Source organism: Cavia porcellus, unplaced genomic scaffold, assembly GCF_034190915.1.
Source record: "Cavia porcellus strain 051 isolate PalLab524CR breed Dunkin Hartley unplaced genomic scaffold, mCavPor4.1 scaffold_18, whole genome shotgun sequence".
In the NCBI taxonomy this organism is placed as follows: Eukaryota; Metazoa; Chordata; class Mammalia; order Rodentia; family Caviidae; genus Cavia; species Cavia porcellus.
Genome location: NW_026947501.1, coordinates 45,125,835 through 45,151,355, shown reverse-complemented (window position 1 = coordinate 45,151,355; position 25,521 = coordinate 45,125,835). Strand labels below are relative to the sequence as shown.

The window sequence follows — 25,521 nt, the reverse complement described above, 5'->3', positions numbered from 1 at the left end:
AATGTAGATCACCCAAGGAAAGCTGCAAAGACTGAAGAGAGTGGGATTAAGAGAAAAGTTGTGGGAGCTGAAACTCCTGGAAGTGCCATGAGGATAGAAGCTTGTAACCAGATTGTGTCAGATGCTGAGCATGGAACTCCAGGACTTAATGTTTGCTCCACTGGATTTTGGATTTGCTTTGGTTTAAACGCTTTGTATCCCACTGTGAGTAACTTCTGGAATGGTAATGTTTATTTTGTGCCATTGTATGTTGGAAGTGTTTAACTTTGTTTTCATTTGTACAGGGGCTTGCAGTTAAAAAGTTTGCCTTAGATCTCAGAGGAGACTTGGGTCTTGGACTTTTCATCAATGCTGAAACTGTTAGGACTTTTGCAACTTTTGGAGATGGACAAAATATCTTTTGCATAAAAGGATGTACATGAGTCTTTGGGGGCTGGGGTGGAATGCTATGGTTTGTACTTGGATGGTACTCTCAAGCCTCATGCAATCATGGACACAGCTGAACCTAGCATTTATGATTGGTTTGTTGTCTAGTGCTGGGATTGGCAATGTGAGCGCTACACTCACCCAAGAGTGAAGCTGACATACAGTGTAAAGGTGGGAAGGAGGCATGTCTTTCCTCTTTGTCTCTGTACATGCTTGCTGTTTGCAGTGGACATGAATGGTTGCCCTGCTATGACATCCTGCCTTGGAGTCAGCTTAGTATGGACCGAAACTCCCAAAACTGTAAGAAATAAACCTTCCCATGCTTCACTTTTAGCACCAGGTATTTTGTCTCAATAATGAGAGGAAAAGTAACCAAGAGAGGGACTGAAGATTTAGCTTAGTGGAAGAGCATTTGCCTGGTAAGAATGAGGTCCTGGGCTCTATCCCCAGCACCACAGAAAGGAGGAGTAGGAGGAGGCAGAGGGGGAGAAGGAAGGGGAAGAAGAAAAAGAGAAGGGGCAGGGGGAGGAAGAGGAGAGAGAAGAAGGGATTCCTTTCAGGGGAGTCTGCATGCCACTCCCTATGCAGGGCTTATGGGAACCTACCTTGAATTTATCTCCAGCATCTTCAATCACAAAAGTCACATTACTTGCTGAGTGAATGAAGGAATGAGAATAGTGACAAAAGCAATTAGGTCATAAGAGTCTTTGTTGTGGTGTCTAGCAGTAAATTCAAAGTATCTGAAAGTCATTATTACTAACTGTCCATCACTGTGGTCAGTACTAGCCAAAAATTCCTACACTGAGATCCCTGGACCTCATGATATGACCACATCTGGAGACAAGGTCTAATCTGAAAATTAGGTCATTAGTGTGATCTCTAATCCAACACAACCAGCATCTTCCTATGATGAGGAGCACTGCACACATGTTACCTGTACTGCTGAGATGAGCAGCCCTTTCCAAGCTCTTACTCTCCTGTTCAAAGAACTTAATGGGCCTGTCGCATAAAATATCCTCCCACTCAGTAAACTTCAGTTCCTGTTACAGTTCCTATTACTTCTGTTCTTTTGAAACAGCTGCTTTCTGTGATGCATAGCTGCTGGTCATCATGATGCATACTGTAAGAACCAATTAAAGACAGTCAAGTACTCTGCCTCTGCACTTCCCTTTTGCAACCCCATAAAAACCTTCCACCCTTGAGGCCTTTTTTTTAATAAGGATTGATTCCTCGTCAGCATCCATTGACATTAAATAAATTTGCCTCCAAATCCTGGGTGATGTTTTGGTGTTTCTGTTTGCCAAATATTGAATATAAAAGTTTAACAATTATTTAGAGTAGAAGAAACAGAAGCACAAAAGAAGTGCACAACAAGAAAAGGTGCTCTGAAAAGAAATGCTCTTCATGTGAGGGTGGCTGGTCAAGGTAGGAAAAGTTCACCTAGCAGAATGAGGACAGCCTGTAAAAGCTCACAGCAACCTCAAGTTTGATGACCACTGCATTTGGGGGGGGGGGTTCTCTTTTGACATCAGATCTAAGCTGCCCCATTACAACCCACTTAATCTTGCACTGCATGACTGGTGTCGGATGCCAGGCTCAGCTTGTTCCCACACCAGAGGAACTGGAGATAGCTTTCTCCAGGTTGATGTGGGGGCCGGGCTCTGTGCTCATACTTGGATCTCTGGGATAAACAATTCTCCATGATTCATGGTCAAGCCCAATCACCAAGCCACTTTACCATGCCATAGTCTCCTACCTCAGATTGTACTGATGGCGCTTGTGGGAAGACACTGGGAGACAACAAAGACCTATGAACCCAGGAGAGACCTTGAGAGAAACCAGCACTGTTGACCTTGATATCAGACTCCCACCTTCAGGACTGTGACAAAATAGACCAGGTACTTAGCCATGGCAGCAGCCCTTCAGTCTAGAAAGTAGCAATGAAACCTGGCTAATGTGGCTCTTCTTCTTCTGGACAGAGTATCTGGAATGAATGATGCTACAGCTGGAGCCTTCAAGGTATTCTTAGCCTTGGCCTTGTAATCGACAGTTGCCACAGCCCTAGATAAAACCAGGAACACAGCATCATGTGTCCTCACTAACAAAAAGACAAAATCTTCTCCAGAAAGCCCCCGGTAGCCTCCTTGGCACACAGCACCTCCTATGCTCTGAACTTTGTCTTCTGGAATCACAGTGTCCTCACCCCAATATTTATCACTCCCACACCTTGGCAAAGCCCTCTGTTTGCCTTCTCTGGGCTTCAACCCTTCCTTCTTCCCCTCCCCTCCCCTCCATTTGGTTTCTTTACTTAACCTGGGCTCTGCAGCATGTCTTCCCAAATGCACCTTAATCACTACACATGTTCTACGTCCACTTTGCAACCTCAAAATGGTAGTTTCCCTTCTCACCTTTGAGCTAGCAAGACTTGTGAAGAAGTATCCAGGAATGGGCATGGTGTTGGATACATGTAATATCAGGACTCTACAAGTCTGAGACTGAAGAAACATGCATGGCCTGGGCAACTTACAGATACAAAAGATTCTTAAAGCTGGGGAAGCAGCTCGGTTCAAAGTCTCTGGGTTCAGTCCCCAGCACTGAAAAACAAAATTCATGCTTCTGGGCCCACAACTACCTTCTATCTAATTTTGGTTAGAGATTTGCTATCTCTTTGCAGCCCTTTCACTCCTCGCTTATCAACTCTCCATCAAACCTCTCTTACTTTTCAACTTACTTTTCAACTGTTTCAAACTCTTCTGCTTGTTTCACAGCTCAACCTTCTTCCAAGCAGATGAGTTGCTCCCTCCCCTGGACTCAAAACACAAGTAGACCAACCTTGCTAGGAAGGATCTAGGTGTCCTCAGAGATCCTCACCTATCCCACTGGCCTCTTAGCCTCTCCACTTGAATTTGAATTGCATGCATGAAATAGCCTATGCAGCTACTGATATTCTCACAGGGTCCTTTTCCCTTCTGTTCCTTAAGAGAAGAGATGATATTTATTCACATCGTATTTTCCAGCAGTACCTGCTGTCATCAGTTACCTGTCATAATTATCAGGTACCAGTCAAACAAAACCCCTGCTCTTCCCCAGTCTGCTAGTTAACACTGCACATAACCGCTCTCCTCTGGGTCAACAACAGTTCCATGGGTGTTGGCTTCCCACATCCCTCACTCTGCAAACTGAGTGGTCCTTGTGGCAGGGGGATGTTGGAGAGCCCTGGGACAGGAAGTGAGCAGCACAGCCACCCAGGCCTGTGAGTGCTATCATGTTTCACAGAGCCAAAGTTGGCAGGACACTGTGGCCACGTCAGTAACCAAGCAAGGGTGAGGTGGAAAGGCTTGAATGGTACACCTGAAATGCACCAGGAGCAGAAGGCTTGAGAGGCTGCCCCCTTGCCAGCCACATGAGGAGCCACAGCTTCATGGGTGCATGCAGAAGACATCAGACTCCTGGATAAGAGCCAGGGCTCCTCTTCTCATGGCAGCAGCAGCAGCAATGCAAGAGTGCTCCCTGCAATCCAGGTAACTTCAAAGATGTGTTTTCAGCAGTGTACTGCATTCCAGGAGAGCACTCTGTGCCCAGTGCACCCTAATTTTTCATAGTGGGCATAGGCCTGTCCTTTTCTTCAGATAGAAATGCTGCCTGTCTTCTGGGACTGTTCTCTGTGTATTCTTTAAAACAGGCCAGAACAAAGCCACATTTCTTGCAAAAAGTGCAACCATGAGAGATCTATGGAGAATGCAATCCTGGCCCTGTGTTGGAAGTGACCTGTAAAATTGTTAATTATTCCACTATGCAGCCTGGCTCCCCTCTTATTTCCTGGACTGGCTGTATTTCCTGAGAGGATGTATTTTATTCATCTCAGAATCATTCAACAACAGTTAACTATAAAATGAATCAATAAATTCACAATTGTGACTCTACACACACACACACACACACACACACACACCCTTACCTAAAAAACTAATATATCCACTCCCACATTACATTTTTTTAAAAAGTAAGCTGGATAAACTCCAGGAAAAGAAGCACTGTTCTTAGCCCTGGCACACTGGGTGGCGTCTGGTACCTCACACCATGACAAGTGGTGGTGACATGACAGTGACTTGAGCATGAGGAATCATGTGTTTTCCTTGATCTCAGCCCAAATCTATAGCACTGTGCCAAGGCAATCAACCAATGCCAAACTGCACAGAAGCCTGATGGCAGGCTCCTCCACTGTGGGCGGAAACTGGAATTTGCCAGTACAAACAGCTAGGAACCATACATATTTGTGTTCAAAACTAAAAATGTACTCAACAAATTAAAATATAATGCTGAATGGCTATAGCACGTTCATCTGACTCTAGGGTTTATTACCAGTCTGCAAGTATTTGTGGGTCATGTGGAGAAAACACTGTACCAAGAGTCAAGCGTCTTCGTTTTTGGTGCCATCTCAGCCACTAACTATCTTAGGGCCAGTAACTCTGGCCTCAGTTTCTTTTTCTTTTTTTTTTTTTTTTTTTTTTTTTTTTTTTGCGGTACTGGGGATTGAACTCATGACCTCGCGCTTGCCAGGCAGGTGCTTATGCCACTGAGCTAAATATCCAGTCCTGGCCTCAGTTTCGTATGCAGAATAAGAGTGGAGAGATTAGACCAGGTGAACTACATTCACTTTTAAGTATTCTGTATATTAAAACTAAGCAATAGTTAAATAACTAAATAATCACATTTTAGCCACATTCACAGAATGCGTAACAGAATTTTCCCATGCTTTGCTAAGACTTATAACTAAAGTTCTGAAGACCCAAGGATTGAGCTTTCTAATCTACTAGTGTGCTAACAACATAAAAAGGCCTTTCTGAACCCTTCTTCAGTGACAGGCACATTTCAGTGTGGTTTGTCTGGAGATAATAGAGTGGTGACAGATGCCAGCGGATAGGTACTCCTCTCCAGGCAGGGCCAACTCAGTTGTCCCCAGGAGGAGCCTGTGAGCATCAAGTAGTGTCCTCTCAGTGTAGTGACAGCACTGTCACTACAAATACATGGCCCAGATTTCCTGTCCTGCATCTATTAATATGGTCAGGTAATTCTTATTTTCTTTTTGAGATTGTCTCATGTTTCCCAGACATACTTCAATGTATCTGTGCTACTCTTACAATTCAAGGGAACACAGTCATCAAACAGGTCATAATTAGCCTCACTGAGCTACATCTGTCTTAAAAACGTGAGCTAATCTGCAATCTAGAGGATATGAAACATAGAGAAGACAGTTTTCTAAAATCCAAATAAGATCTTTGCAATGGGTTTAAGGTTATCAGAAGACCTCAGAGTGCTCACAATCAATTCACAAATATTCTTTAGTTTACTTAAAAGTATGAGAGATGATAAACATATTTAGGACACTCAACGATCACTGTCAATTCACAGGTAATAGATTTTTTTTCCTTATGGGGAACAGTAGCAGAGGCTGGCAGACAATAAGAACATTGTGCCTGCTCCACCAGCTCAGAGAATAAATCTCCTATACAGAGATGACCAGTAAGGTCGGCACAACAGGCTGGGGCTGAACCTCTTGCCGGATACAAGGCGGAAGCGGAAGCTCCGCCGCTGTAGCCATGACGACGCGGGGCGGGGCGTCCGGAGAGCGCGACCTTTGACCCGCAATTGCGGCTACGTCGGCGACGGCCGGGGATAGAAGCGCCCCAGAGGCGGCGGCGGGCTGTAGGTGTTTGCACCGCAGGGATGGAGGTAACAGGGCTGAGGCCGAGGGGACCGGAGGACAGGGCTGGGGGCCGGGCTGAGGACGTAGAGATGACGGCATCGAGCCCCCCACCCTGTCGTCCACCCGCCGCGTTCTCTCCTCACCTGCGGACCGCGACCCTCCTTCCGAGGGGGACGGAGCCTGCTGACCCCGGCTTGGCTTGTTTTGCAGGACCCTGCCCAGGACGGGGTGACCGCCCCAGCCGCCCCAGGCGCCGCGAGATCCAAGGTGGGAGAAGGCGCAGGCGGCGGGCGGGAGCGGCAGGGAATGGTTCGGAGGAGGCCTGACCCCGAGACACGCCTTTCTCTCCAGGACACAGTTTTGCTTTCCAGTCACCCATCCATTTCCTGATGTTCTTTCTTTTCTTCTTAAAAAAACTTGCCGTTAGGGACATGCTTTGTTTACTTCCTGCTCCTAGTTAGTAATGCTGGCTTTGAGACGTTAAGCAGTTCCTGCAACATTAAAGCTGTGTAATTTATGGAGGTTTAAATAGTCGTGAGGGGGAAAGAGCAGGGACTGTGGTGGGCACCAGGTCGTTTTTATGGCACCAAACTGTGTTAACACTGAACGATTCCCGGTGATAGTGGCTTATTGCTGAAGTTTATTGTTCCGCGATTCCAGCTGATAGTGGCTTATTGCTGAGGTGTATTGTTTGCATGCTGAGCTTTAGACACTGTCCAAACACTCAGTTCCTGCACCTAAGTTCCTGGTAACATGAGGTGGGTGCTGCTGTTCTTATTTTATAGGTAAGAAGACAGCCCACACAGCTGCATTTTTAGTTAGAGCCTAAATTCATTTTGTTGCTGTAATTATACTTAAGTTTTCTCACAGCCAGAGACAACTTTCAGCTAGGCATAAAATGAGTTTCACAGCTTTTAATTGACGCTAGTTCTAATCCCTGATTGTCCAGTTAAATCAAAACCTAGGAAATGTCAGTCTCTTGCAGCTGTATCTATTAGAGATTTTGTGCTGATTTTTGTCCACTAATAACTGTTGAGTTGAAGTTAGATTTGCTGATGCTTAGAAATATTGAACAAAGGTGTAGTGTTTGGTTGGCATCAAGTTTTGTCCAGCATAATGTCTTGATATTTAGATGGGCATTGTTTCTTTTTGTGGCATTTTACAAGCATGAATTATAACAAGTTGGTAACATCTTTCAGCTGGAAACTCTGCCTAAAGAAGATCTCATCAAGTTTGCCAAGAAGCAGATGATGCTGCTACAGAAAGCTAAATCAAAGTGTACAGGTATTGAGTTGAAAATACTCATCTTATCTATGCATGGCAGTTTTTAGGTAGCCATAGCCTGTTTTTATTTTCTTGTAATTTCAAGTACATTTTAGTCTCTGTACTGGGATCTTAACATTCTAATCATTTACCTCATGATGTTGATGATGATTTCTCATGTATAAACTGTAGCTACTTTTGGGTTAAAATTAGGGAAGATGATTTAAAAAATAAAAAACCTTGTAAAGTTAGAATTTTTTTCCTTCATATGCATTGTAGATTTTTCTCAGTTATGATGTGTTTTCTAGAGGAGTCCTTTGAAATGAGACAAAATTGTACACACAAAGACATAATAAAAATACTCAATAAAATTACAAAGTATTGCCATTGCAGTATGAAGCTGATTATGTATTCAGTTTCTTATTCAAAGAAAAAAAGTTGTATCCCGTATTAATGTAAGTGGATAAGCTTTGAATTTCTAGTGACTTAAAAATATTTACTGCCCTGTCTAAAATCTAAGACTTTTTGCCAGAAAAAAGGATCACATTATGTTTTGGAAGTTTTCTCAGCTTATATTTAAGAGAGTAATTTATTTGGAAAGATGTTCTAGGCTCCAGAGTAGGCATGATGAAATACTTAGATTAGCATTTATACTTACTATGTGGTTAGTTACTACTATAAGATTATAGGTAAGAAGTGTTTACAACTGAAAATAATAGTCTGGGATTCACTTTAAAATTATCAGGGTAGCTGGACACAGTGGCACACATCTGTAGTCCCTGTAGCCTCAGGGGACTGAGGCAGGAGGATCACTTGAGTAGGCATTTAAGGCCAGCCTAGGCAACACAGCAAGACTCCAAAGACTTCAAAGTGTAATTAAGAAAAAAGAAGTGCAGCTTAGTATGGAACCAAATTGTCAGGTGATAATTGCTGAAGCAGAGTGATGGGCACATTGAGATTCATCAATAATCACTATTTTCTCTACATTTTTGTTTGCTTGAAGTATTCCTTAATAAAAAGGAAAAGAAAATGTAATATAACCCTGTGGGTGAAATTAATAGTTCTCAAAGTATGTGCTCCTTAAGTATATTTTAATTTATAGATTTTGGAGATTTTTTAGAATATACTTCACAGTTTAGTAATTTTTTTCTTCATTTATGAACTAGAATGTTTTCTTACTTAGAATTGGAGAAAGAAATTGATGAACTCAAATCAAAACCTATTGATGGAGGAAGTGATGATATTATTAAGGTAATGAAATGGCTGTGAATGTTGCTTATTTATTAGAGGAAATGTCTGATGATGAATGGAATTTTCTTGAGGCTGTCAGCCTGCTGGAGATTATCTGACTTTCTGTCTGGCATTACCATTTCCTCCCTTGCCTTGATTAGAATTTTGACCCTCTGTTTTACTTTAATGATCTCCCGAGCTCTATCTGCAGGGCGTGTTCTGTCTCCTCTTCTGCCCACATACTCCCTAATTGTGGTTATAATTCAGACTGTTCTGTTCTGCCCTGTTGCCCTCAGAAAACCTGCCACGCTGGTTTCAGTGCAGTACTGGTACACAACTACAGATAGACCTGTGGATCCACATCCCTGGTCATGACTGTGGACCCCAAGCTCACAGATCTATCTCTAGCTGCCTGGGGGAAAATCTTCAGTCTCACATAACCAGCAGTCACCTCTGGCCAGCCAGCAGCACTACTAGTTCTTATGCCTTGTGACTCTAGAGATGTATTTACTCTCTAGGCTCCTGGAGAAACTGTGTCAGTCACGTTATGCTGGCGATTTGGTGTTGCTCTAGGACATGGCTCCATCTGCGTGGGCCTTCTGTCTCCCTGCGCCAGATGGGTAGGTGGTGCACTTGGGCTGCTATGTCGTCTTCCCAGAAGTGGCCTTTGGTAGTGACCTTGGGTACTTATGCTGGCCCACTGGCTGGGTTCCTGGTCACTCGTTGTCTGAGGTGATCATCTCACTTGGGTAGTGTATGTCTTTCTGCAGCTTTGTTAGGAAAGAGCATTTGGCAGGTCAGTTTTCATGTTGCTTTACATTTTAAAATGCCTTTACTCTATTCGACTTATAGCTGTGATTTGGTGTAGAACTCCAAGTTTTGTACACTGCTGTATCCTTGCTTTCTTAAGCCACAATATCAGAGCTTCACCTGTGAAGGTCAGAGGTGGGCAGCCCCTGTGGTTTTGTCTCCTGTTGGTGTCCTCAGGCCATGGAGGCTGAAGGAGAGCTGCTCGCTTGGGATGCTCATCTGGAGTACGTTTTCCTCCCAGTTTTCTACTTTGTCTAGGAAATGTCCGTGGCTTCATTTTTCCACCACCGTATTCAAGTTTTTATTTTTGAGTTTAAATGTTTAATTTCACAGAGCTCATTCTTGACGTCTGAGTATTCTTTTTACATGCATTTATTTAAAATTCCACATATTCTATCTTTCGGAGGAAATAAATTCATACTGTCTTAAAAACTTGCTTCTGGTTCTTTATTTATCTCATTTGTTTCCTTCACATTCAATTACTTTTAATGTTATCATCTGTGAAAATAAACAGCTAGGATTTTGAAAATATTCTGCATCTCCTTATGTGGTCCCTGCCCACCTTCTACCCAATTTTGGAATTTCTATACCCAAAGTGACCATCACCCTGAGTCCCCTCTTTCTTCCTTTGTACAAAGTTTTATTGCATCTATAAGTATCACTTAAAGATACTGTTTTGCCAGGTATGATAACACATGGCTGTAATCCCAGCACTTGGGAAACTGAGGCAGGAGGGTCACCATGAGTTCAAAGCCATCCTGAACTGTGTAGGGAAATCATGTTTCCAAAAAAAGGGGGAGGGGGGGATGTTAAATTTTAAATAAATAAAAATACTACTTTTTCCATTTTAACTTTTAACTTCATTGAAAAGATGCCATGTATTTTAGAATAAGGTTTTTCTTTCATGTCATCTCACATTGCCATGACTGCTGTAGAACCTCAATTTATCACTGGGGACTGTGGTTGGGCTTGGAGTTGTGCTCAGGCTTGTGCAGTAGAGTACAGTGCTGGAAATTTGTCAGCTGCATCTCAGTCTAAAGTGGTAAAGGATTCTTGGATGGAAATGAGTGGAATTGCAGTGTGAAAAGCTATATAAAGGCTCTGCTTTAAGAGATAATGCCAAACTACTAGTGCTCGAATCTTGGTGTTCTTTGATGCCATTATAAATGATGTCTTTTTTAAATTATGTTTCCTCATCATTTGCTAGCAGTATACAAAATGAAGCAAATTTTGTGTATTAATCATATCTAGAAACTGCATGAGATTCATTTTCTTGTTACCTGTGCATGCTCCTAGATTTTTTTGTATATCATTGATTAATAGTATCAATCTTTAATAGCGTCAGTGTTTTAAATATTAATCTTTTAAAATCTTTATTTCTCATAAGTTTTATTTTACTAGCCAGGATTTTTCTTTTTTTTTTTTGTACTGAGGATTGAACTCACAACCTCATGCTTGCCAGGCAGGTGCTTAAGCCTCTGAGCTAAACCCCTGGCCTCCTAGTTAGGATATTTGATACACTTTCTCTTTTGTTGAGTCAGTGTCTTGCTATATTGCATGTGTAGTCCTCCTACTTCAGCTTGCATTGGTACAGTCTTAATTAGAAGTGTTAGTGGGGAAGCTAATGTTTTATTTACAATTTTTGCATTTAGATTTGTAGTAAAGTGGATCTTCTATTTTTCCTTTTTGTAAAGTGCTTGGATATTGGTTTCTGATTTTGTAGACTATCTTAGGAATTATTTTTGCTTGTTTTGTCTGGATTATACCATGAAAGTGGTATAATCTTATCTATTCCCTGAAAATTATGATAGGACTCACCTGTACAACCATTTCTCTTTCTTTTTTTTGTTGGGGGGAGGGCTAATTTTTAACTGCATTTGAGTACCATATTATATTTTTTTTCTCCTTGAGTTGTAAAGCTACATTTTTCCAGGAGTCTATATCTGTCTTACTTTGGCTTTCAGTCTGTCTTTAACTTGCTTGTCGTTTTAGCTGCTACATGTTCAGATTGTCCATCAGACCCCATCTCTGGCCTCGTGCATTACCCCTTCCTGAGCAATGCTTGCTACCTTGGATTCCCTTTCTTCCCCTTCTTTCTCAGTGTTGAGATCTACCTGAGGGCCCCATTCATGCTGGCAAGCTCTCTCTCTCTAGCTGTATCCCCAGCCCTTGGTACCTCCCATCTCTGAGTATTTCATTTCCGGAGGGTCTTTGCTTGCTTTTCTGGGTTCCTGCCTATAGAAATCCTTACATTATAGCTTTATTTTATTCTGATTTAGTTCATCCTTCTTTGCGTTTATGTTCCCAAAAGTGTATGAAATTCTCATATGCCAATGCCTTTTCTCTTGTTCTCTTTGTCCTTATATTTGTACCTTTTAAAATTATTCTTTCCTTAGCAGGGTTTGGCAACTACGAGGAGAGAATTGCATGTGGTCAAGCCACATTTTTAACCTCACAAACAAATTTTCCTGTCTTGAAACAGGTGTTGACCGAGCGCCTGGACGCTGTTCTTCTGGAGAAAGCAGAGACCGAGCAGCAGTGTCTCTCTCTGAAAAAGGAAAATGCGAAAATCAAGCAGGAAGTTGAAGTAAGGCAACATGTTTTTTTGTTTTTGTTTTTCTTTTTGTTTTGTCTTTTTGAGGCAGGGTCTCTATGCAGTTCAGGCTGGCCTTGAGCTTACTTTGTAGCCCAGGCTGGTCTCGAACTCGCAACGGTCCTCTTGCCTCAGCTTCCCAAGTGCTGGGATTGCAGGTGTGAGCCACCACGCCCGTCAAGGCAATGCTTAATATTTTCTTTTTGATTTATAACAGTGTACTCATGCTAAGCCCATAGGAATTATCTAATACGGTTTTACAATATTAACAGAAAAAGATTTAAAAATAACTGAAATTATTCACTTACACAGAGATAGAGCTAACATTTATTATATTCTTTAATCTTCCTTAAAGCTACTACATTACATTCTTTAATAAAAATGAAGCAAGTAAGTTAACTTTTCATGTAACTTTTGTTTTTTGATTTTTTTTTTTTTTTTGGTAGGAGGAAGTGGGTCTTACTGTGTAGTTCAGGCTGGCCTTGAACTTGTACTCTCAGCCTCCCAAGTGCTGGGATTACAGGTATATACCACCATACCGGGCCTGATATAATTTTAAATACTGTTATCTGTTCAGCTGTAGAATATCCAGAATATCCAGTACCATCTTGGCACTTTCTTGCCTGTTGGGTCTAGGCTAATGTTTTCTTTTCTTTTCTTTTCTTTTTTTTTTTTTTTTTGCAGTAATGGGGATTGAACTCATGACCTCGTGCTTACCAGGCAGGCGCTTATGCCACTGAGCCAAATTACCGGCCCTAGGCTAATTTTTTCTTGAGTCTCTTCTTAATCTATTCAGGAGCTGTTAGTTGAAGCTTTATGACTTGTACAGATTTAACATCTTTTAGAAGAAAACAGTTCAGAGATTTCCTAGTTGTCAGTTACTATAACAGCCGTGCTATTGCTGATGTATGTGGCTCTTCTCGAGTTGGGCAGAGCCTTTGCAGAATGCCTGGACTCTTCGACATCATTCTCCAGGTCTTAGTCATCTCCTCTGCTCTCAGTTAGCTGTGACTGATTGTCTTTCCTAAGTGCAAATGTTTCTTTTGTCTGACTTAAATGATTTATGCTTATTTTTGTAATAGGATTCTGTAACTAAAATGGAAGATGAGCACAAGGAGTTTGAACAGTTGCACAGAAACTATGTGAAAGAAATTGAAGATTTGAAAAGTGAATTGATAACGGTACATTCCAAACACAATGAAGATAAGGCCGGCTTACAAAGGGAGCTAGAAGAAGCAATAAACAAACAGGCAGAGCTTTCAGAGCAACTTAAATTTCAGAGTAGCTCTGAAAGTGATATTAAAGAACTGCAAGATGAGAGTCAAAAAATGAGGTCAGCCTTTGAGGAACAAATTTTCTATCTGCAAAAGCAGTTAGAAGCTATCACTGATGAAAAAAAGCAAGCAGTTACTCACCTCCAAGAAGTCATGGAGGCGAATTCTCAACAGTACCAAAGAGATACTATTCGTTTGCAAGAAGAAGTGAAAGAACTGACACAACAGATTAAAGCATCAGCTAAAGAACATGAAGCAGAAATAAGTAAGTTAAACCAGCTGAAAGAGGACCTAGCGAGACAGTGTGAGGCCAGTGAGCAGACTATTCGCGAGAAATACAAATGTGAATTGGAAAACCTAAGGAAAGCCACATCGGATGCAAACCCAGACCTTCCTGTGGGTCCTGTCCTCTTACAGAAAGATACTTTTGTGGAACAGATAGTAAATGAAAAAACCAAATACTTACAGGATTCCTTAAAAGAACTGGAGTCTCAACATAGTATTTTAAAAGATGAGGTAACTTACATGAATAATCTTAAATTAAAACTTGAAATGGATGCACAGCATATAAAGGATGAGTTTTTTCATGAACGAGAAGACTTGGAATTTAAAATTAATGAACTGTTACTAGCTAAAGAAGAGCAGGGCTGTGTAATAGAAAAATTAAAATATGAGCTGGAAGATTTAAATAAACAGTTTCATTGTGCTATAGAACAACATAAAAAGGAAGTACAAAATCTCAAGGAAAAACATCAAAAAGAAGTATCAGAACTAAATGAGACATTTTTGTCAGGTTCCGAAAAAGAAAAATTAGCATTAATGTTTGAAATACAGGGTCTTAAGGAACAGTGTGAAAACCTTCAACAAGAAAAGCAAGAAGCAATATTAAATTATGAGAGTTTGCGAGAAATTATGGAAATTTTACAGACAGAACTAGGAGAATCTGCTGGAAAAATAAGTCAAGAGTTTGAATCAATGAAGCAACAGCAAGCATCTGATGTACATGAACTTCAGCAGAGGCTAAGGACTGCATTTAATGAAAAGGATGCTCTTCTAGAAACTGTGAATCTTCTCCAGGAAGAAAATGAAAAGTTGCTACATCAACGAGAGTTAGTGTCACAACTTGAAAATACCGTGAAGAGCCTTCAAGAAAAGAATGAAGTGTACTTACTTGGTCTTAGTCAAAGAAACGTGATGATACAAGAATTAGAAGCCAAAATAAGTTCTCTTGTAGAGGAAAAAGATGATTTCATAAGTAAAATTAAAAATTCTCATGAGGAGATAGATGGTCTGCATAGAAAGTGTGAGAGGGAAGAAAGCTTGGCTAGAGAACTTCGGGAGAAGCAAGAACAGGCCACCCAGTACAGCAGTGCATTAGAACGGCAGGTAAACGAGCTGACGGGAAGACTAGATGAGACTTTAAAAGAAAAGGTTGAAAATGACCAAAAACTGGAAAATCTTAAGGTACAAATGCAAACTATATCTAAAGACCAGGAAGCATTGTCATCAGAAGTGAAGTCTCTTTATGAAGAAAATAGTAGACTGTGTTCCGAAAAGGACCAGTTAAGTAGGGATTTGGAAATCCTAGTATCTCAAAAAGAAGATTTTACCCTAAAAGAACATATTACTGAATTAGAAAAGAAACTGCAGTTAATCATTGAAGAGCGAGATAACTTAAAAAAACTGTTTGAAAATGAGCAAGCTCAGAAGTCATTTGTTAAAACTCAGCTGTGTGGTTTTCTTAAACAAATGAGGTCGAGTGTTTCAGAAGAAAATGAAGAGGAAGATGTTAGACTTGTCCTACAAGCTGTAGGTGAATCCTTAGCAAAAGTAAATGAAGAAAATCACAACTTGGTTTTGCAGTATGTTGCAAGGGTGTTAGAATTAGAAAAAGAAGTGAAGTGCCTTCAAGAAAAGGCTGATCAATGTGAAGAACTTAGGTCTTTACTAAGAGACTTTGAGCAAGAGAAAATTCTCTTAAGACAAGAGTTAGAAGGAGCATTGTCAGAAAAAGAGACCTTGCAGTTTGATCTTTTAGAAATAAAGAATGCTAATGAGAAAAGGCTTGATAATCACAATCTTTCAATTCAAGTTGAGGAAGTATCTCATATATTACACAGCAAAACTGAAACTGAGGTCCATGATGAAAAACCTATGCCAGAACATGAAGACCTAAGGCCATTACTGGAACAAAAAGAAGTGGAATTGCAAGATGTAAGAGCAGAGTTGTTGTCATTAAAGGTACTGTTAATTTTATTGACAAAATCTTAGTTCTGGTGATAGACTTGAAAAAATACAAATTAACATTTTTACACTTTGCAATCAGAAGTAAGCTTTTAGCATTTAAGCCCAAGGGGCAAGTATGTGAAAAATACATTAAACACTTCCTTCTTGTATATCCTACTTATTGGTCATCTGGAAAATGTAGATCATTTTAAAATCTTGAACTTAAATGTTTAAATATCTGGGTCTAAATATAAGCAAAGAAGTTGCTCTAGTGGTATTTTGCCTTGGGTACAGTCTTAGGACTTAGGACACTGTTTAAAAATCTTTTCATCTGACCCTGAATTGCTTCTTACATTCTTTCCCTTTAGTAATGATTTTCTCATGTTTCAAATGATGGCTACTTCAGTATGCAGATGAAATTAATTGTTTTTTGTTTTTATTTCTCCTATAAAATCTAGGATTCCTTAGAGAAATTGTCTTTAAAAGATGATCAGCTTTCTTCAGTAAAAGAACTGGAGGAGAAAATCGGTAACTATGGTTGTTGTGTGTTGTCACCATTTTTGTGACCAATGCTGTTAGTGCTAGAAGAGATGGGGGAGGAAGCAGCCAGGTGACAAAAGGTTGGAACACAGGATGTTGCTGCGTCTCCCCCACCCACAATGCCCTCTACACTCTGTTCCTTTTCAGTTTCCTTTCTGCCATTTAGCATGAACAGCAAGCTGCTGTGACTCCATTTGTAGGTGGCTCTGTGGTGATTCTGAACTTCGCTCTTTGAAGGGTGTGATTTGTGTGCCCGGCTGTCCCAGACATCTGGGCAGAGAAGGCCAGTGAGGAAGGTCGTGTGCTCGGCTCACTGCCAGGAAGAGCCAGAAGGGAGTCCTGGGCTCTGTGTAGCTCAGGCTGACCTCCTCTCTCAGCCCCCCAAGCGCTGGGATCACCAGAGTGGTCATTATACCTGGCTGACCTGTGTTCAGTTAGGAAATGTGTCGCAGCATAGTGTTTTCATTCGGGACTTAAAAGAATGTGAAGTGTGACAGAAGAAAGTATCCTGGCAGGAGGAACAGCAGGCACTCTTCATGTTTGCAGTATCCAGGGTGCACTGTGGACTTCCTGGGAGGGTGCCGGCTGGCGGCAGTGCACTGCTGCTACAGCACATGCAGGGCCAATTGTTCCTACCTCCTCACTGCCTGTGGTGACACATGGTTGCGCTTCCATTCCCTTTGAAAATGGAGAAACAAAGACTTAGAAGTGTGGTACCCATGAAATCTGGAATGAGGTGCTGTTTTCAGCAAATTAGTTTAGGTACCACTTGACGTCAAGATGTTAGGGGGGGCCCTGCGTAAATGTGGAGTTAGGGGAGAACTAGAGATAAACTAATCATGAAATAGTGGGCTTCAAAAGCCATGAAAAAGCTAGGAATGGTGGCACACCTGTCATCCTAGCACTTGGAAGGCTGAGGCAGGAGAATCACTGCAAGTGAGAGATCAGCCTGGGCTGTGTAGTGAATTCAAGAGCAACTGAACCAATAGCGGAGACCCTGTCTCAAAAAACAAAAGGCGCTGAGATTGACATCATCATGTCAGTGTGGAAGCAAGGTGAGGACCAGAGACAGTTCTCATCTTCAGATGTTGGGAACAGCAAGGAGACAGGACAGCTGCAGCCTTACAGTGGAGGCCTGGCGCACACAGTAGCCCACAAATTAGGAGGGAGGGAGTGGAGGGTATTGCCGTGGTGGGCACTGCCAGCCCTGGGCTAGGACTGCAAGGGCAGTTGTTGTAGTACCTAGAGCCGGGGCTTGCTTGCAGTGAGTTCCCGGAAAACATGGGAAGGCAAATTTCAGAGCAGATAAGGATGACTCTTTGAAGGAATTTGTTCTGAAAAAGGAGAGAGACCATACATTGTTTGTAAACAGAAGAGTTAAACTTGTGATCTTAGCCCTTGGGAGAGGCTAAAGTAGGAGGATCACCATGAGTTCAAGGCCAGCCTGGGCTCCATAGTGAAACCGTGGCTCAAAAAGAAAAACAAAAACACCCCCCCCCCCCCAAAAAAAAAAAAAAACAGAAAAATTCAGAGTGCACGTGAGATGTGATCTCCCTTCTGCCCTCTTTGGCTACTTTCCCTGTTTGTTCCTGACCTGGAGTTCTTGCCTATAGTTGTCTGGCTGATTCAAGTCTGGGGGAAAGTGATGCTGTGGGGTGGTGGTAGTGGAGGAGGCTTGTGATGAAAGGCAGCCTGGACCTGTTGTCCCCCAGGCACACACAGACCATCAGGCAAGCAGAGGGATGCAGGCCCAAGGCCCAAGCCAAGGGAAGTCCTGAACGCTGCCTCTCAAGTAAGAGAGGTCACAGAGGTTGAGAGGAGACCAGATTGGGTGGGCCAACCATTTTACAGGTTAGTTGTAAAACTCAGATCTACCAAGCAAGAGGAGTCTGTAAATACTTAGCTGCATCTGATGCCCTCATTCCCTGGTCCCAGCTTTCAGACCACCATCTGGTATCCTGACAACCTCTCCTACTCTTAGACACTTGTAACATGACTTCTAAAGTGGCTGCGTTAGGCTGGGCATGGTGGTGCAGGCCTGGCATCCCAGTACTCTGGAGGCTGAGGCAGGAGGATGGCCACTAGTTTGAGACTAGTGTGGACTACATAGCAAGACACTGTCTTTAAGAAATAAAGTAGGCCTGTGTTAAAGAATCAAGAAAATGAAATATTTTTTAACATTTTTTTGCCATACTTTCATTTTAAAAAGAACATAATAAGCCGGGTGTGGTGGTGCATGCCTGTAATCCCAGTACTTGGCAGCTGAGGCAGGAGGATTCTTGTGCGTTCAAGACCAGCCTGGGCTACAAAGTGAGCTCAAGATCCGCCTGAATTGCATAATGAGACCCTGTCTCAAAAAGACAAACAAAACAAAACAAAAAGAACATACTAATGTGTGGTTGGTTTGGTTAAGGGGAAATGTACTGGGGATTGAACCCAGTGGCCTTCCTACTGAGCTGCATCCCCAGCCCTTTTTTATTTTCTATTTTGAAACAAGGTCTCAGTAAGTAGCTAAGTTGCTCCAAGTGGGCTCCAACTTGCTGTCTTCCTGCCTCAGCCTCCCAGAGTGCTTCTGTTACAGGCATGTGCCGTCATACCTAGCTAATACTGATGACTTTAATTTTAAGCTTTGGATTTTGTATTCCAAAAGAAAAAGCTTCTAGGGTTAAAATACGCAAGTAATTTCCCTTTTTTTCTTCTGACTTCATATGTAATCCTTTCATTTTCTGTTTTTTAGCAAATCTGGAAAAAGAATCCAAAGGGAAGGAGGAAAAACTAAGTAAGATAAAACTAGTTGCTGTAAAAGCAAAGAAAGAATTAGATTTTAGCAGAAAAGAGGTAAGCCAACTGAAAAGCACACCATTTGGGAATCTTACTTTTTAGGAAAGTCAAGAATTTTTCTATTCTTAAAATGCGAACTATATATTAAAATAGGCCCAGACTCTAAAGGAAGAGCTCGAATCTGTTCGGGCGGAGAAGGATCAGCTGTCTGTGTCCATGAGAGACCTCATCCAGGGAGCAGAGAGCTATAAGGTAAAAGGCGACCCGGTGCTGAGCGGCATCCCAACGCCAATGAGTTGGGAGTGCGCGGATGTGGAACCTGCGCCCCGCGAACAGCTGCCTTGTTTTTTGTCATTGTCCCCGCTTGTGTTAGTACAGTATGGTGGGCTACAAGATTGTAGAATGGCTAGCTTTTAAATAATGCCCCTAAGCTCTTGCTCTTTAAAAGTCAAATTCTCTTTGGGGATTTCCTAATTAAAAAACAAAATGGTGACTGTGATTCATGGCTGCTGTGTATCTGGCCAGATAAATAAACCGGAAGCCTAACCAGCAGGTCTGACAGGAGAGGGAAGCACGGTTGTCCGGAAGTAATGTACAAGATGCTTGTGAAAATGGTAAAGCCCAAACTTGCCCCCCACAAAGCCAGTGTCTTCCTGTTTCCTCACGTCCGCTCATTTAGCAGACAGCTGCTCTGCACAAGAATCCAAATCCAGGCTGGGCTGTGGTCAGTCAGCTGGGCCTCTGCCAGCCTGCCTTCCTGAACCCCTGGCCTGGGGGACTCGATTCTGTGGCTGTGACAGGCAAAGGACAGGATACACATTAGCAGCAAGGAGTGGAAGGGGAACTCGGTCCAAGAACATCCCCATAGTAGCCAGATAAAATTGGTGCAAAAGTTATACTTTTATTCTTTTTTTGTTTGTTTTTGTTTGGATAGAGGGTCTCACTGTTTAGTTCAGGCTGGCCTTGAATGCATTATGTAGCTCAGGCGGACCTTGAACTTGGGGCAATCCTCCTGCCTCAGCCTCCCAAATACTGGGATTACAGGTATGCGCCACCAAGTCCAGCTTTGGGCAATAGTTTTAATGAGCAGGTGGGCACTTAAAGGAAACTTCAAAATGTTTATAGGATGACGAATATTATCTGAAATATTACTTCTCAAATTCATTTGTAAATTATGAATAATTTCATTGAAAACCCTTAGGTTTTGTTGTCATTTTGGGGGGGATTTTGACAATTATTCTAGGTTTAAATGGAAAGTAAGCTAACAAGAAAAGCTAAAAGTTCTGGAAAAGACCACACACTAAAATTTATAGAGGAGCTGCAAATGTAGAGGATAATTTAGCGGAGGATGCAGGCAGATTCATGCAGAAGATGTGGGCCCCTCTGTGTCACAGGGGGCTGGTGAGCCAGGAGGATGCAGGCAGATACATGCAGAATATGTGGGCACCTGTGTGTCACAGCAGGCTGGTGAGCCAGGAGGACGCAGGCAGATTCATGCAGAAGATGTGGGCATCTCTGTGTTACAGCAGGCTGGTGAGCCAGGCGAACGCAGGCAGATTCATGCAGAAGTTGTGGGCACCTCTGTGTCACAGCGGGCTGGTGAGCCAGGCAAGCTCTGCTGACTCCCTGCTGCCAGCTATGTGGAGAAGGCTGTGGGCCAGTGAGGCACAGAGGCCCAGTAACCTCAGGGCTGGGTTTTACTTCCTGTTCAGATCTCTTCTTTCACCAGTGAAGCTGTGCTGTGCCAAAAATCAGTGAAGAAAGAGTTTGAGAACTTCAAGGTGATGGTGCACGCCTGTAATCGAGGCATGCAGGAAGCTGAGGCAGGAGGATTGCTGCAAGTTTGAGGCCATCCTAGGTTACATAAACAAGTTGAAGGGCAGTCTGTACTACCTAGTGAGACCCAGTCTCAAAAAACAAAAAGTAGCAAAAACTATTTAAGGAAATTAGTGAGTTTTTATTTCATTGTATATCAGGCTTAAGTTCTGGATGAATCAGAATGCTATATTTTGTAAAAAAGTTTTTAGAAATCATCTTTTAACTGACTTCTGGGTAGAAGAAACTTTTTAAAAGTAATTTAAGAAATTACAAAGGAGAAAATTGATAGATTGACCCTGGCCTACATCTGGAGGAAACCAATAAATGAGATGGTAAGTTCTCTTAGAACGCAGAATAAGCTCCTGACATAACAAATCTCAGAGGTGACTACATTCTGATCCTCATTCTTAGGGTATTTTCTAAAGCTGGATTTATATGACCTATTTTTTATTAAAGACACTGATGTTTTCTCTTATTTTCATAGTAAATTTACATTTTATGGTTCAGTATCATTTTCATATGCAAATCTGTTTTTATGTTTTCCAGTGTTTAAGCATAATAGAGTTGCAGAACTTACATCAGGATGGCTTGATTATATAGTCTGACCTATTAAATACATAATAACCTAAAGTAAAACCTTTTCTTTATTGAAGAGTCTTTTATTAGAATATGATAAGCAGTCAGAGCAGTTGGATATGGAAAAAGAACGTGCTAATAATTTCGAGCGTCTCATGGAAGATCTTACAAAACAATTAAGACATTCAGCTTTTCAGGTAATTTTAAATTGAGTACATGCTGTCTGGATTTTTGTTTGTTTTTTCATGTCTCCTTTTGCTCTGCCAGGGTGCATCTGGTCTCTTACAAGGTTTACCATGTTAACACCAACAGAGATACTTAAACTTGCTTGTGACTTATTGTCATTCTGTGGAACTGATTCTTAAATTTTCAGTTGTTACACTGTGTTAGTATTCTCTTTAATGCACTTTTTCGTCCTCTCCTACCTGTATTTGCCACGTGTTTACAACAAAAAATCATTTGTCATTTCAGTGTGAAAAATTAAGCTCTGACAATGAAGATCTCCTGGCTCGAGTTGAGACACTCCAGTCCAATGCTAAGCTATTGGAAGGACAGATTCTAGAGGCCCAGAGAGCCAAAGCAGTGGTAGACAAAGAACTAGAAGCTGAAAAGCTTCAGAAAGAGCAGAAGCTAAAGGTAAACACAATCCTGTAAAGTTGATCACATGTACAGTGACACTTTTATCAAAATATTTGAATGAAGAAAAGGCTTTCTACCCAGATGTGGTGGTTTATACCTTTAATCTCAGCACTCAGGAGCCTGAGACAGGAGGATTGCCATGAGTTTGAGGCCAACCTGAACTGCACAGTGTGACCCTATCTTTTAAAAAATAAATAAGGCTTTCTGAAGAAGTAGCATTGGTGGCTGGGCTTGATGATACACCTGTTATCCCAGTACTTGTGAGGCCGAGGCAGGAGGATCACTGCAAGTTCAAGACCAGCCTGAGCTGTGTAGAGAAACTTTGTCTTAAAAAGACAAACAGAAAGGTAATATTGATGAATACAGTAGAGATGATTAATTGCTTAATGTGTACCAATTGTAAGTTTAAAATGCCAAGCTATGATTTTTTGAGGGTGTATCTTTTTAAAACACAGAAAGCTTTCCTAACTTTGTATGTTTTTTTAATATTTTATTCAGATTTAGTTTTTATAGCCCCTAACAAATACCTTTTTAATGTTGGTTGGGTCATGGGAATGGCTTTTATTTTTAATTTTAGGAACATGCCAGTACCATAACTGAACTTGAAGAACTTCAGTTGCAATTTCAAAAGGAAAAGAAACAGCTTCAGAAAATCACGCAAGAGTTAGAGCTGGTGAAAAAGGTACAAGAGGACACTGGGTCAGGGCTAGCGAGGTGTTCCCATCGCTGATACCAGTAAATATTGGTGCCATTAAGATGACTTTGTATAAAGAGATTGCCTCAATAAATTGAAATTTTAACTTTTTTCACTAAGTGCCCGTTTTTCAGAAGAATGGAGGCTCAGAAACTGTTAGATTTTGGTGTGATGTTGTCTGTCCATGATCACTGACACATGAAGACTTCATTACTATCAAAGCTTGCAGTTTGTCTTATTCTTCAGATTTTGACTACTTTTCTCTACTTTTCCAAAAATCAGGCTAAAAAAATACTAAGAACCACTTAAAAATATTGAAATACCGCAAATCAAGAGCCCCAGAAGACTGGACCTGCCAGTTGTTAATAAAACTTAACAATGCAATGCAATGAACCTAAACAAGTAGAGTTAGACTGCTGGAAAATATTTTATGAGCTGGAAACTAGAAAGCATCCAGCTTCTCATTCTTCCTTACTGCTTACCCTGTTTCTGCTTTAGGAAAGCACAAACAGAACTTGCATATTGCTGTGGCTGCATCTTGCTAGTGAATTTAATTGCACTTGTAACTTGGAACTCTTCTGTGAAATGTGCAGGACGCCCAGCAGACTACACTGATGAACATGGAAATAGCAGACTACGAACGTTTGACCAAAGAACTAAATCAGCAGTTAACTAACAAAAACAGCAAGATAGAAGATTTGGAGCAAGAAATAAAAATTCAAAGACAGAAACAAGAGACCCTACAAGAAGAACTGAGTGAGTACCTCGAATTCACTTTACCATATGATTATATCACAATAGGTTGGGGTGCCACATTAGCTGCCCTTAGCTTTTGACCATGGCCAGGTGCACCTTACCCAGTGTCGGACCTTACTGAGGACCAGAAGGACTGTGAGACCTATGCCTTAGTGAAGGTGTTTGTGGTCCCTGTCAGGGTTTGATGCACTTACTCATTTAAACACCGAAGTTCCTGGTACATGAATAATGTAAAGTAACATTATCTTACCTATAGGTCGCTGACTTCAACAAATTGGGAAAATTTAGTAGTATGATATTTCTTTTTAAGAGGATTATATTTTATTCATAAAACATCTTCACATGTTAATATTGAAAGCTTTGTTTGGTTGCCCAGCCTGTAATTTGTTTCCATGAATGTGGCGTGTGTGGCAGAGCCTGCCGCGTTAGCGCACCCTCTGGTGCTGCTCAGGTCTGTGTCTGTCCGTGGTCTCCCATCTGATGATTTCTGTCTGCTTTCTCTGTCAGCAACCTGTGGTAGTCTCTACCCGTACTGTTGATGTTGTTTCTTTTCCTCTTAGTGTTTTATTTCTTATATTTAGAAACTCTGGTGTTGGCCATGTGAACACTGAAGGCTGTTTGTGTTCTTAGTGATTTGCTGCCTCTTATTATGAAAGGTTTGCATCCCTGGTAATCCTTCTTTCTCTGAAGTCTCCTTCGATGTTCACTGATAGCTATAACCAGACCAGCTTTCTATCAGTGTCTGTTATGCTCTGTCTTCTTCCTTCCTTTGGCTTTAATGCATGTCTGTGGTGTGTTCTTTTTCACAGCAGGTGGTGGCATTTTGCATTTCTCTCTAGGCTCAGTCTCTACTGTTTGAAAGCTTAAATGATTTTTTTTATCATGATTATTATTGTGACTAGTTTTAAATCTACCACCTCACCAGTGTCTTTATTTTGTCCTTTGGTTTCTTCTTTTTCTGTTTTCTCTAAAATTATTTTTTGTGCAACCATTTTATCTCCTTTACTAGCTGACCAGTTTGTTTTTAAGTGGGTGCTTTAGGGTTTTTAATCTTTGTTTTTTTTGTTTGTTTGTTTGTTTTTTGGTATTGGGATCAAATTCATGACCAGACAGTGCTGTGCTGCTGAGCTATATCCCTAGCCCTGCTTTTGGGTTATTACTATACATCTGAATTTTTCACAGATTACCTTGACATAAATCATACCACCTTTTATGTACTTGGGTGAGAATCTTATGATGATATGCTTCATTTCCCTCTACTTTTATCCTTCATGCTTCAGTGAAGAGGATTGAACCCAGGGCACAGTGCTAAATCCCCAGTACTTTCAGAAGTTTTTAAAAATGTTTTTTAACATTGAGACAGAGTCTCAGTAAATGGCTGGAACTTAGAGTCCTCCTGCCTCAGCCTCTCAGAGTACTGGGATTACTGGTATACGCCACTAGCCAGGCTCCTCCTCCTGTTTCTATCACACGTTATTTATGTGTAACACCTTACAGGATGATAGTAAGTTCCTAGCCAGCTGGTCTCAGAAAAGACCAAAAAAAGACCAAGAGGAAGGGATGGGTTCTGTCTGCTTTTTCTAGAGTTCCCCTGTAAGTTTGGCCTTGAGCATTGGGAAGCAAGAGAGGAACCAGAGATGTCCTCAGTGATGAAGTCCATAGCATTTGCAGTAACAAAGCAGTCACGGTGTTGGTGAGAGACGGTGGGTGTCCTGAGATGTGCAGTAGCAGGGCCTTTCTGTGGTGAAGGCCCCCAGGTGACACAGGGCTCAGCTTGCCTGTACCCAGTGTCCAGAGCCTGGGCATAGCCCCGCCGCCACTGCCGCCCCCCCCCCCCCCCCGGCAGATGCAGGGCTAGGTGCGCAGGGTCTGCCTGAAGAGCTGAGTCAGTTCACAAAGCACCAGAGCCCTCTGCAGGGTGCTCACCCTGGTAGCAGTCACCTCCCTCCCTGCTCCTGGGGACATTGCATCACCAGCTTGGGCTTGCACAGGTGAGTCCGGAATGGACACAGCAGAGGAGCCTGACGTGTGGAGTTCCAGTCATCCACCTGTGTCCAGGCACTGGCCTGGGATGTATAGCGTGCAGACCACTGGCTGGGCCTGAGCTGGTCCCCCATGAAGTTCTTGGTCCACACTGCCAGCAGAACTCAAGGTTTTGTTCTGCACTGCACAGGCTGGGTTGTGAGTT

At 41.9% G+C, this 25,521-nt stretch overlaps 1 protein-coding gene across 4 annotated transcripts in view; it reads left to right on the top strand.

Annotated features, from left to right (window-relative positions):
- Positions 1 to 6,024: 6,024 nt before the first annotated feature.
- Gcc2 (GRIP and coiled-coil domain containing 2) overlaps positions 6,025 to 25,521 on the top strand; it is a 36,164-nt gene continuing 16,667 nt past the window's right edge. The window contains exons 1-13 of one of the 4 annotated variants that reach the window (XR_010040729.1): positions 6,025 to 6,159; positions 6,344 to 6,400; positions 7,333 to 7,417; positions 8,580 to 8,647; positions 11,919 to 12,023; positions 13,112 to 15,544; positions 15,988 to 16,057; positions 18,807 to 18,907; positions 19,004 to 19,102; positions 21,322 to 21,441; positions 21,716 to 21,880; positions 22,461 to 22,565; positions 23,171 to 23,333. Coding sequence is in view for 2 of the 4 variants with exons in the window: in XM_063229722.1 (XP_063085792.1) it covers positions 6,154 to 6,159; positions 6,344 to 6,400; positions 7,333 to 7,417; positions 8,580 to 8,647; positions 11,919 to 12,023; positions 13,112 to 15,544; positions 15,988 to 16,057; positions 18,807 to 18,907; positions 19,004 to 19,102; positions 21,322 to 21,441; positions 21,716 to 21,880; positions 22,461 to 22,565; positions 23,171 to 23,333 (3,577 nt within the window). In the remaining 2 variants the exon portion in view is untranslated. Of the gene's footprint in view, positions 6,160 to 6,343; positions 6,401 to 7,332; positions 7,418 to 8,562; positions 8,648 to 11,918; positions 12,024 to 13,111; positions 15,545 to 15,987; positions 16,058 to 18,806; positions 18,908 to 19,003; positions 19,103 to 21,321; positions 21,442 to 21,715; positions 21,881 to 22,460; positions 22,566 to 23,170; positions 23,334 to 25,521 lie in introns of those variants that run through there. The other 3 variants (XM_063229722.1, XR_010040730.1, XM_063229723.1) reach the window with 3 other exon arrangements.